The sequence below is a fragment of the Salmo trutta genome, chromosome 14 (assembly GCF_901001165.1).
Source record: "Salmo trutta chromosome 14, fSalTru1.1, whole genome shotgun sequence".
In the NCBI taxonomy this organism is placed as follows: domain Eukaryota; kingdom Metazoa; phylum Chordata; class Actinopteri; order Salmoniformes; family Salmonidae; genus Salmo; species Salmo trutta.
The window spans coordinates 34,594,843-34,607,320 of NC_042970.1; the positions used below are offsets into that span (position 1 = coordinate 34,594,843).

Below are 12,478 nucleotides of genomic sequence, written 5' to 3' on the forward strand. Positions count from 1 at the left end.
GGGAGAGAAAGTGTTCTCTTAAGAACTGATACGCAATCAGCTCTTCTCACCCTCGAACTCAACCTAAACTATTATGAGATACAGAGCTAAAACAAAATTCTATGAGGCCTAAACTAAGGACACTATCTACTCCACACACCCACATGATCACAAGGAAATGGAAATCATTCAACTTCATTTGAGCCATGGAAGTAGGCGAGGGAGGGGGTCGAAAAAAACACTCCCGGGTTCCCTAAGGATGTAAAGGGCCAGACACACCGAGAAATCTGACTGCCGATAGGTACTTAGCGCTTCTGCCCAGAGTGTTAGCCGTTAACTTTTTGTTGACAGTTTTACCTCCGATTTGCTACGTTTAAATACTCTAGGCCACAAGGTGGCAGTAGCTTGTCGGGCTTGTGCCTGCTGTAGCTAATGTAAGCTAACTGGCAAGCTGCGCTAATGTTGTTGCTAGCTAGAATTTGTAATAAGCTCTTGTTGATACTAACCAGTTGGCCACAGCTAGATAACTAGCGTAGCTAGCAACATTAGAATTTTATCACAATGGATTCATTTTTGAATGAAGCAGCTGTCTGTTAGCTGTTGAGAGTCGATGGAGTAGCTAGTTAGCTAGCTATGGTGTGCTAAACTGGCACTGGCAGTATGGGCTAAAGGGAATTAAATGATTTCTTCATGATCTTGCTAGACAGCTAGCTTGGTAAAGCATGTAGTGTTGTGTGCATTGTGCTTACCATCCCATTCTTTTCATATGAAGTGTTTGTGACTGCCTGGCTCAGTCAATAAGCTAACGTTAGCTAGCTAACTATGTGCGGGTGCAGATGATCAAACTGAACCGAACAAAAATCTTTCAAGCACAAAACTCCTTAGCTTGTTGTAAAAAAATTCAAATTTAAAGACTTGCTCTAGAAAAAAATATGTATTATGCAGCTTTGTTTTAGTTAGAACAATTCTGATTAAATGGAGTGGATTACACCGGGAAAAGGGCCCTCCCTTTGACCTTTTTCTTGTCACTTCTGTTTACTCCCCCAGGTCCGGGGGTGTGCTATTTTCACAGCTGTTATTTTTGCTATTTTCGCACTGCTCGTCCGCGCTGCTCGTCTGCGCTGCTGGTCCGCGCTGCTCGTTCACTGCTTGTTTCTACAGCACCAACTTGGGAGTTGGTCATCTCCCCTCGTATAGTGTCCTCCGCTTTCTCTCTGTTTGCTGTACTGGTGTGTTTTTTTTATTTTATTTAAATTAAAAAATATATATATATTTCACCTTTATTTAACCAGGTAGGCTAGTTGAGAACAAGTTGTCATTTGCAACTGTGACCTGGCCAAGATAAAGCAAAGCAGTTCGACACATACAACAATACAGAGTTACACATGGAATAAACAAACATACAATCAATAATACAGTAGAAAAAAGTCTATATACAGCATGTGCAAATGAGGTAGGATAAGGGAGGTAAGGCAATAAATAGGCCACGGTGGTGAAGTATTTACAATAGTAAGAAGCTAGGGCCAGCCAACGAGAGCGTACAGGTCGCAATGGTGGGTAGTTTATGGGGCGTTGGTGACAAAACAGATGGCACTGTGATAGACTGCATCCAATTTGTTGAGTAGAGTGTTGGAGGCTATTTTGTAAATTACATCGCCGAAGTCGAGGATCGGTAGGATGGTCAGTTTTACGAGGGTATGTTTGTCAGCATGGCTGAAGGATGCTTTGTTGCGAAATAGGAAGCCGATTCTAGATTTAATTTTGGATTGGAGATGTTTAATGTGAGTCTGGAAGGAGAGTTTACAGTCTAACCAGACACCTAGGTATTTGTAGTTGTCCACATATTCTAAGTCAGAACCGTCCAGAGTAGTGATGCTGGATGGGTGGGTAGGTGCGGGCAGCGATCGGTTGAAGAGCATGCATTTGTAAAGCCTTTTTGAAATCGGACAGTGTGGTTAGATTAACGAGAGTCTTGTCTTTAAAATGGTGTAAAATAGTCATATGTTTGAGAAATTGAAGTAATAGCATTTCTAAGGTATTTGAATATCGCGCCACAGGATTCCACTGGCTGTTACGTAGATGGGACGATTTCGATTTCGTCCCACCTAGCCCAGAGAGGTTAACCGCGCGATATTCAAATACCTTAGAAATGCTATTACTTCAATTTTTCAAACATATGACTATTTTACACCATTTTAAAGACAAGACTCTCCTTTATCTAACCACACTGTCCGATTTCAAAAAGGGCTTTACAACGAAAGCAAAACATTAGATTATGTCAGCAGAGTACCCAGCCAGAAATAATCAGACACCCATTTTTCAAGCTAGCATATAATGTCACATAAACCAAAACCACAGCTAAATGCAGCACTAACCTTTGATGATCTTCATCAGATGACACTCCTAGGACATTATGTTATACAATACATGCATGTTTTGTTCAATCAAGTACATATTTATATCAAAAACCAGCTTTTTACATTAGCATGTGACGTTCAGAACTAGCATACCCACCGAACACTTCCGGTGAATTTACTAAATTACTCACGATAAACGTTGACAAAATACATAACAATTATTTTAAGAGTTATAGATACAGAACTCGTTTGCAATCGCGGTGTCCGATTTTAAAATAGCTTTTTGGTGAAAGCACATTTTGCAATATTCTGAGTAGATAGCTCGCCATCACGGGCTAGCTAATTTGACACCCACCAAGTTTGGTACTCACCAAACTCAGATTTACTATAAGAAAAATTGGATTACCTTTGCTGTTCTTCGTCAGAATGAACTCCCAGGACTTCTACTTCAATAACTAATGTTGGTTTGGTTCCAAATAATCCATAGTTATATCCAAATAGCGGCGTTTTGTTCGTGCGTTCAAGACACTATCCGAAGGGTGACGCGCAGACGCGTATCGTGACAAAAAAATTCAAAATATTCCATTACTGTACTTCGAAGCATGTCAAACGCTGTTTAAAATCATTTTTTATGCGATTTTTCTCGTAAAAAAACGATAATATTCCGACCGGGAAACCCTGTTTTCGTTCAAAGACTCAAAGTTGAAAATGGAGTCGTCTTGTGCACGCGCACGCCCGTCTCATTGATCTCAGATCGACCACTTACCAAATGCGCTACTGTTTTTCAGCCAGAGACTGCAAAGTCATCATTCAACTTTCTGGCGCCTTCTGAGAGCCTATGGGAGCCTTAGAAAATGTCACGTTACAGCAGAGATCCTTTGTTTTAGATAGAGATGACAAAGAAGGCCAAGAACTGGTCAGACAGGGTACTTCCTGTACAGAATCTTCTCAGGTTTTGGCCTGCCATTTGAGTTCTGTTATACTCACAGACACCATTCAAACAGTTTTAGAAACTTTGGGGTGTTTTCTATCCAAAGATAATAATTATATGCATATTCTAGTTTCTGGGCAGGAGTAATAACCAGATTAAATCGGGTACGTTTTTTATCCGGCCGTGAAAATACTGCCCCCTATCCATAACAAGTTAACAAAGGATAGCCGCATGTGCGCACTCCCTCAAATCGTCTGGAGAAAATATCCTTTCTATTTTGTTCAGCTTTGTTCAATTATATTCTTCACACTATAAAATAATGCCATGGAATTCTAAACAAATCGTAAATGAGTGTAGCCCACAGACGTATGGCATAGCCAGATTATGACCTGACATAAGGACAACTCAGAGTATGCTGTTCTTCTGAAACAGACTAAATTTTTTCCATATCATGTTTCTTTAGACCTGTCTAAAATAAATTATGGATTTATTGTGATGGTGTAGTCTATATTACATGTATTTAAAATGGTCTGCATCAATGGCTTGTAGAAGCCAGGAAATGCTAAATGTGTTTATGTTAATAAACAGTCAATTACCATGAGACCGACAGTTATTTGCTTGACAATCACCGGCTGACGATATTTCATGACCGCCACAGCCCTATTCACACCCCTTGACTTTTTCCACATTTTGATGTATTAAAGTTTGAATTTAAAATGGATTACATTTAGATTTTTTTGTCACTGGCATACACACAATAACCCATAATGTCAAAGTGGAATTATGTTTTTCTAAACTTTTACAAATTAATTAATGAAAGCTGAAATTTCTTTGAGTTAATAAATATTCAACCCTTTGTTATGGCAAGTCTAAATGAGTTCAGGAGTAAAACTGTGCTTAACAAGTCACATAAAACATTGTATGGACTCACTCTGTGTACAGTAATAGTGTTTAACATGATTGTGTTTGCAATTATCTGTAAGGTCCCTCAGTTGAGCAGTGAATTTCAAACCGAGATCCAACAACAAAGACCAGGGAGGTTTTCCAATGCCTCGCAAAGAAGGGGACGTATTGGTAGATGGGTTAAAAATTAAAAAAGCAGACATTGAGCAAAATGAAGTTACACTTTGGATGGTGTATCAATACAACCAGTCACTACAAATATACACGTGTCCTTCCTAACTCAGTTGCTGGATAGGAAGGAAACTGCTCAGGGATTTCACCTTGAGGCCAATGGTGACTTTAAAACAAGTATAGAGATTAATGGCTATGATAGAAGAAAACTGAGCATGCATCAACAACATTGTAGTTACTCCACAATACTAAGCTATTGACAGAGTGAAAAGAAGGAAGCCTTTACAGAATAAAAACTATTCCTAAAAATGCATCCTGTCTACAACAAGAGACTAAAGTAATACTGCAAAAAATGTGTCAAAGCAATTAACTTTTTGTCCTGAGTACAAAGTGTTATGTTTGGGGCAAAATCCATATTTTCAAGCATAGAGGTAGCTGCATCATGTTATGGGTGTGCTTGTAAATGTTAAGGACGAGGGAGTTTTTCAGGATAAAAAATAAACTGAATGGAGCTAAGCACAGGCAAAATCGTAGAGGAAAACCTGGTTCAGTCTGATTTCCACCAGACACTTGGGGATTAATTAATCTTTCAGCAGGACAATAACCTAAAACACAATGCCAAATCTACACTGGAGTTGCTTACCAAGAACACATTGAATGTTGTAGAGTGGCTGAGTTACAGTTTTGACTTAAATCTACTTGAAAATCTATGTCAAGACCTGAACATGGTTGTCTAGCAATGATCAACAGCCAATTTGACAGAGCTAGAAGAATTTAGAAAATAATAATGGGCAAATGTTGCACAATCCAGGTGTGGAAAGCTCTTAGACTTATCCAGAAAGACTCACAGCTTTACTCGCTGCCAAAAGTGCTTCTACAAAGTATTCCATCAGGGTTGTGAATACTTATGTAAATGTAATATTTCTGTATTTCCAGTGACCAAAAAATTCTGTACCTACACATCCATGTATATCTCACCAAATTAGGAAAGACAATAAACTTTGGGAAACAATTGTGTTTGACCAGATACAATGCTATTTCAAAGTAAACAAATTAACAACAGATTTTCAGCACGTTTATAGGGAAGGACATTCAACATATATGGCACTTATACAAATGACTGATTATTGGCTGAGAGAAATTTATAATAAAAATATTGTGGGAGCTGTTTTGTTAGACTTCAGTGCAGCTTTTGACATTATTGATCATAATCTGCTGCTGGAAAAAAGTATGTGTTATGGCTTTACATCCCCTGCTATATTGTGGATTGAGAGTAACCTGTCTAATATAACACAGAGGGTGTTCTTTAATGGAAGCTCTTCCAACATAATCCATGTAGAATCAGGCATTCCCCAGGGCAGCTGTCTAGGCCTCATACTTTTTTCAATTTTTACTAATGACCTGCTTCTGGCTCCTGAGTAAAGCCTGTGTGTCTATGTATGCAGATGACTCAACACTTTGCACATCAGCTACCACAGCAAGTGAAATCACTGCAACACTTAACAAAGAGCTACAGTCTGTTTCAGAATGGGTGGCAATGTCACGACTACCGCCGAAGTTGGTCCCTTTCCTTGTTACGGCGGCGTTCAGCGGTTCGAAGTCACCGACCTTCTAGCCATCGCTGATCCTCTTTTCATTTTCCTTTGGTTTTGTCTTGTCTTCCATCACACCTGGTTCCAATCCCATCAATTACATGTTGTGTATTTAACCCTCTGTTCCCCCTCATGTCCTTGTCGGTTATTGTTTATTGTAAGTGCTTGTGCACGTCTGTCCTGGTGTGCGTCGGGTTATGTACCCATTATTTGATTGTTCTGTTTTCCGGTGTTTTTTTTGTTATTAAACTGCGCCATTTGGAAACACAGTTTTTGTTCTCCTGCATCTGACTTCTCTGCCGCCAGTACGCACTCCTTACAGGCAAGAAATAAGTTAGTTCTAAATATTTAAAAAATTAAAAGCATTGTATTTGGATCCAATCATTCACTAAACCCTAAACCTCAGCTAAATATTGTAATGAATAATGTGGAAATTGAACACGTTGAGGAAACTAAACTGCTTGGAGCAACCCTTGATTGTAAACTGTCATGGTCAAAACATATTGATGCAACAGTAGCTAAAATGGAGAGAAGTTTGTCCATAATAAAGCACTGCTCTGCTTTCTTAACATCGCTATCAACCAACAAGGCAGTTCCTCAGGCCCTAGTTTTGTTGCACCTGCATTACTGTCCAGTCATGTGGTCAGGTGCCACAAAGATGGACAGAATAGGACAGCACGGCTGGCCCTTAAATGTACATGGAGAGCTAACATTAATAATATGCATGTCAATCGCTCCTGGCTCAAAGTGGAGGAGAGATTGACTTCATCACTACTTGTATTTGTGACAAGTATTGACATGTTTAATGCACTGAGCTGTCTGTTTAAACTAGCACACAACTCAGACACCTATGCATACCCCACAAGACATGCCACCAGAGGTCTCTTCATAGTCCCCAAATCCAGAACAGACTATGGGAGGCGCACAGTACTTCACAGAGCCATGACTACATGGAACTCTAGTCCACATCAAGTAACTCATGCCAGCAGTAAAATCCGATAATAAAAATATATAAAAATGCACCTGGAATAGCGGGGACTGTGAAGAGACACATGAGTAGACACAGACACACATACATACGCACATGATAACATACACACTATAGACACACGTACACATGGATTTTGTTTTGTAGAGTAACGATAACTAACAAACTTCCATACTTGACAGTGTTCCGTAGACATGACCGTCTTTTAGCAGCCAAAAAAATTCATACTTCCAGGTCAACTGTAATATCAATACCATTGTAAAGCACAATTTCTCAGCTCTCCAGCCAAATCAATGACGTGATCTTCATGCTGCCCGTCTCTGCATGATTAAAGAAGGTAACTAAGCTCCGCCTGGTCTTTTTGCGGAGGGGGAAGCGGAGGCTACTGAGTAATAGTGAAAGATATTTCGCGTGGGGGAACTGCTTTTTTCACCCGATTTGTCCAAATTATCACCTCTAAAATTGTAATAAAACACTATAAAGAGTTTATGTAATGTGTCATTATATACCTATTTTACGGTTTGTGTCGAATTTCAATAACTTTAGCACTGCCCTAAAAACCTTATCTTCACAAGTAAATTGCAGCTGTCGCGGCTTTTGAGAGTCATGACGGCTTGCAGTACAATTGACTAGGTATCCCCCCTTTCCCTGTCCCTTTCACTTTCTTGATTTTAATCTGCGAGAGAAGTGCCACCTCTGGTGGAAGGACGCTGTACGGCACAATGTGTTGCATAATGCTCTACGATATGTTGTGATACGTCACAATGTATTGTACAGCGTTAGAGGGGTCAGGTTTTTCAACTTTTCTCGAATACTATTGGTCTATTACCATGTCAATCAACGCTTGAATAGAAACGTAATTTACACCCCGGATTTGATGCCAACACAGTTGCAACAGTCCCATTAGTTTTCATCGCAGCCTAGCGTACCGCAGCCTAATGCCGCGGTACGCAAAATCTGTACGGAAGCCAGCCACACCAATGTGTCAGAGGCAACACCCTACACCTGGCAACCATGTCAGCGTGCATGTGCCCGACCCACCATAGGAGTCGCTAGAGGGCGATGGGACAAGGACATCCCTGCTGGTCAAACCCTCCCCTAACCCGGACGACGCTGGGTCAAATGTGCGCCGCTGCGTGGATCTCCCGGTTGCGGCCGGCTGCAACAGAGCCTGGACTCGAACCCTTAGACCACTGCGCCTTAGACCACTGCGCTACTCGGGAGGCCCTGTGAAATGTAATGTAACATTTTTAATTGTATATAACTGCCTTAATTTAGCTGGACCCCAGGAATAGTGCTAATAGGGATCCATAATAAATACAAATACAAAATATGTGGAGGTCCGTGCTCTCTGATTGGCTCAAAGTCAAGTTCTTGGCCACTGACGAGCATCGCAATTCTACATGTAGAAACGTCAGGTTCCTCGGTACCTGGTCGGTATATGGGACATTTTTTGTTCTTGCATGAGAAGGAACGGCCTTCTACTGTGTTAAGTACCTATAGGCAGTCAGATTTCTTGGTGTGTCTGCACCATAACAGGGTAGTTATTTTGGCACTGACATTATCCTGTCCAAAACCAGTCATTAGTGGATTGTGTTTTAAAAGTGTGTTATTGTGTGTGTGCAGTGTGTGCATGCTCCACAGACATCCTCTGTGGAGGAGGTGGTTGTTGGGCTGTGAGTGTGTTTGTGCTAACAGAGCAGAGCACAGGGGTGGGTGTAGTGTGTAATGTGTCAGCCTGTCATTGTGATAAGGTATTTGAGTAGGAGGAGCAGGACAGGAGCTTCTGTTGTAAGACAGGTGTGGTATGATTCAGTTGGGCCTTGCCTAACACTGTTGTCTTGCCCTGAGAGGAGAGGGGGAGGAGAGAGAGGGAGGGTGACTGGCTGAGTCAAAGTTTCACCTTTCTCAGTGCAGTATCACTCTACTCCCACTCCCCTTCGGTGTCCCCCTCACCACGCACACATACACAGCAGGTACTAACTTCCTTGTCCACACTGTCTTGCTGTTAGGCCAATGACAGCATGAAGGGGTTTCTTTGTTCTTGATCTCCCCAACAGAAAGAATGAGTGTGTGAACAGCTTTTCCCCACCCAGGAGTAGAGTGTCATTAGTGCGTAGTGTGTAACATGAGTCACCTGTCTTTACCTGTGTGTGGACACACCCTGCTGTTGAAGTTACTGAGAGGGAAGCAGTTCCTCTAGAGAGAGAAACCTCAATGGAAAAAGGAGGGGTGAATTCAAACTCCGGTGAGCTCCTGCCCAGGTGTGTGCGTGCGTGCTTGCTTGCTTGGGTTAGGGCTGTACTCACAGTGCTGCAAGAAAACGATGTCAAAGGACAGAAGATTTAGCACTGGAGAACATGACATCACCCTCAGAGACAGGAAACCAGTGTGGAGAGAATGTGAGTGAGAGAGAATTATTGTGCTCTTTTTTCCAACATTAAAGGCCTTTCAATGAAAAAAATATTGTTGTCACGTGTGTGTGACAGAGGGACTTACAGAAAAAAGGAAAACAATTCCTAAAAAATGTAATATCTTCAAAAGAACAGTTGAGAGTGAGTCATAGCAGGCTAGGGCTTCAGAACAGACAGACAGAGGCCTGTTGGGAGAGAGGGTTGAGAAGCAGGGGGGTGGTGTGTGTGGGAAATCTTTTGGCAGAGTAGAGGCAGTTAGATTTAGAATAGGGTAAGAAGGAACAGTGGGGATGTGGTTGGTTGGCTCCTTGAAAACAGGGTTTTATTTTCGTTAGAAAAGTGGAGTAAATGCTTGCTAAACAAGCTATATGACTGTGTGTTGGTTAGCCTAACTACAGGGTATCAATGGGAAGCTGTAAGTTAGTGGGACAGATGGGTGGCGATACTGTGTGGGTCCACGTACTTGTGTGCATGTGTTGTAACGGGGTTATCTTTTGGCAGGAGTGGGCTGGTTGGCTGCTGGTAGAGGAAACCCTGGGGGAGGGTTTAATACGATGTTTGTTACACATATAGAAACATGCTGGTTCCTTGGGAAAGGCTGTTTGGCTGTTTCACACATGTTCCCTCTAGGGAGGCACGATATATCGGTGAGCATATCGGAATCGGCCGGTAATAGCTAAAAATGCCAACATCGGTATTGGCCCGATGTCTAGTTTAACGGCGATGTGCAAAACCGATGTCAAAGCTGATGTGCATATCTATATAATAAGTAGATGACGTAATGACGCCACGAAAAATACAGCACTACACAGAACAAAAGCAGAAAAATGATAAGCGCACAATTCCAACAACTAAACAAGTTCAAGTTGAGCAGTCATTTGAAAGAGTAAGAACATTTCAGCAAGACAACTGAAAGGCGAAATCCATTAACGCCAAGATAACGGAATTCATTGCCTTTGATAATCAACCGTGCTCTGTCGTGGATGATGTTGGCTTTCACCGACTGGTCAAGCCCCGGTACACACAATTTTCCCAGATGTTTTTCAGATGTTGCCCTACCGGAGTTGACATTTGGACCAGCAATATCAGCCCCATGAGCATTATGAGTCTGACAGCACAGTGGGTCAACAAGGATTTCCTACTGAGGAAAGCCATATTGCATGCTCAAGAATGTGCTGGTTCTCATACCGCTGCTGCCATTTCAATGGCATTTGAGAACATGTTTGAAACTTGGAAACATGAATACTCCTAGAACAACTGACTTGAGAAATAAGCTAAACTGCGTCTGCAGCAGACGTGATACCCTCTGTCATGGCATTGAAAAGCCTGCTCAACGAAACTGCCGACAGACCATGGGGTTAAAACTTACTAAAGTACTCGAGGCTGTGAACAAGCGATTCGGTGACATTCTCTCTGAGCCTCTTTATTGTGTCGCCACCATGCTCGATGCTAGGTACAAGGACCGCTACTTCGACGCAGACAAGAAATGGTTTACGTGAAATGTTACATACACAGCTTGGACAAGGTGGAACGGACACAGTGAGAGTGCGCACAGAGGAAGAGAGGCCACGGACAGATGGAGCTGAAACTTCACTGCTTGACATGCATGTTGAAATCCTGGTTGAGAATGAAACAACTGAACAAGTGAACAATGAAACAGCACAGCTGATACAGCCTGATTTCGAACTAGGGACTGTAGTGATGCCTCTTGCACTGAGATGCAGTACCTTAGACCGCTGTGTCCGTGTGTGTGTGTGTGTGTGTGTGTTTTAGCTATTTAACTGTACTACAATGCTTAAATGGCCGCTAAAACTTTAAATATAGTTTATCTGTATCGTTTTTTTTTTTGGCAAGGAAAATATTGGATATCTGTATCGGCCAAAAATGTAATATCTGTGCTTCCCTAGTTCCCTCCTTAGCTCTCCCAGACTCAACACAGGGCTGGGCAGTATCCTGTATTTTACTTCATACTGGTGTTGATGCACGGACCGTTTTTAGTTGACCTTCTATAACGGTAGTTGAATGATTGGTTTGTTAAAAGTGATATGCCATGTGTAATGTCCAGTTTTCTAGTTCACAACTCGACTTGAGTCATCCGTCTCCGCTCTCTCTCTCCATACTGCTTTCCACACAGACCTAGCCCCGGCCCTGTCACACAAGGAGCGCATTTGTTGTTGCTTGACCACAAGACACTTGCATTCAGTCTGTATGGTCAATGCAGCACATGCACAATGTTGATGACAACGATATTGTTTCCACTTTGCTTCTTAATATAAATCCACAAGTGTTCTATTACTACACTTAGTTTCTTGTATCTGCAAACAGCTAGTTTGTATTTTCCTAGCAAGTTTTAGCTAAATCGTGTTAATGCTAATTGCTAGTTAGCAGGCTAGCTAGCTGATATATGTACTAAGTCAGGGCAAACATAGCTGGCAAATACAGCCTGATACCAGTGCTGGTGTAGGCCTAAATCAGCATGTTATTTTTGCTAGAGAGCCAATGAGAGCCAATGGAAGCCTTAGAAAATGTCACGTTACAGCACAGATGCTGTATTTTTGATAGAGATGCAACAGAAGGACAACAAATTGTCAGACAGGACACTTCCTGTATGGAATCTTCTCAGGTTTTGGCCTGCCATATGAGTTCTGTTATACTCACAGACACCATTCAAACAGTTTTAGAAACTTTAGAGTGTTTTCTATCCAAATCTACTAATTATATGCATATTCTAGTTTCTGGGCAGTAGTAGTAACCAGATTAAATCGGGTACGTTTTTTTATCCAGCCGTGAAAATACTGCCCCCTATACCACAACAGGTTAATGCGTTTGAGCTAATCAGTTGTGTTTTGACAAGGTAGGGGTGGTATACAGAAAATAGCCCTATTTGGCAAAAGACCAAGTCCATATTATTGCAAGAACAGCTCAAATAAGCAAAGAAAAATGACAGTCCATCATTACTTTAAGTCATGAAGGTCAGTCAATGTGGAAAATTGTGCAGTCGCAAAAACCATCAAGCGCTATGATGAAACTGGCTCTCATGAGTAACCGCCACAGGAAAGGAAGACCCAGAGTTACCTCTGCTGCAGAGGATAAGTTCATTAGAGTTACCAGCCTCAGAAATCGCAGCCCAAATACATTTTTCA

The 12,478-nt window shown here is 41.6% G+C and overlaps 1 protein-coding gene across 5 annotated transcripts in view; it reads left to right on the top strand.

Annotated features, from left to right (window-relative positions):
- The window catches only part of LOC115207902 (disco-interacting protein 2 homolog B-A), a 64,729-nt gene that overhangs the window by 7,177 nt on the left and 45,074 nt on the right, over positions 1–12,478 (top strand). The window contains exon 1 of one of the 5 annotated variants that reach the window (XM_029775449.1): positions 9,068–9,323. The exons of the other annotated variants lie outside the window; for them this stretch is intronic. Coding sequence (XP_029631309.1) covers positions 9,248–9,323 — 76 coding nt within the window. The 5' untranslated portion in view covers positions 9,068–9,247. Of the gene's footprint in view, positions 1–9,067; positions 9,324–12,478 lie in introns of those variants that run through there. 5 annotated transcript variants of the gene reach the window in all.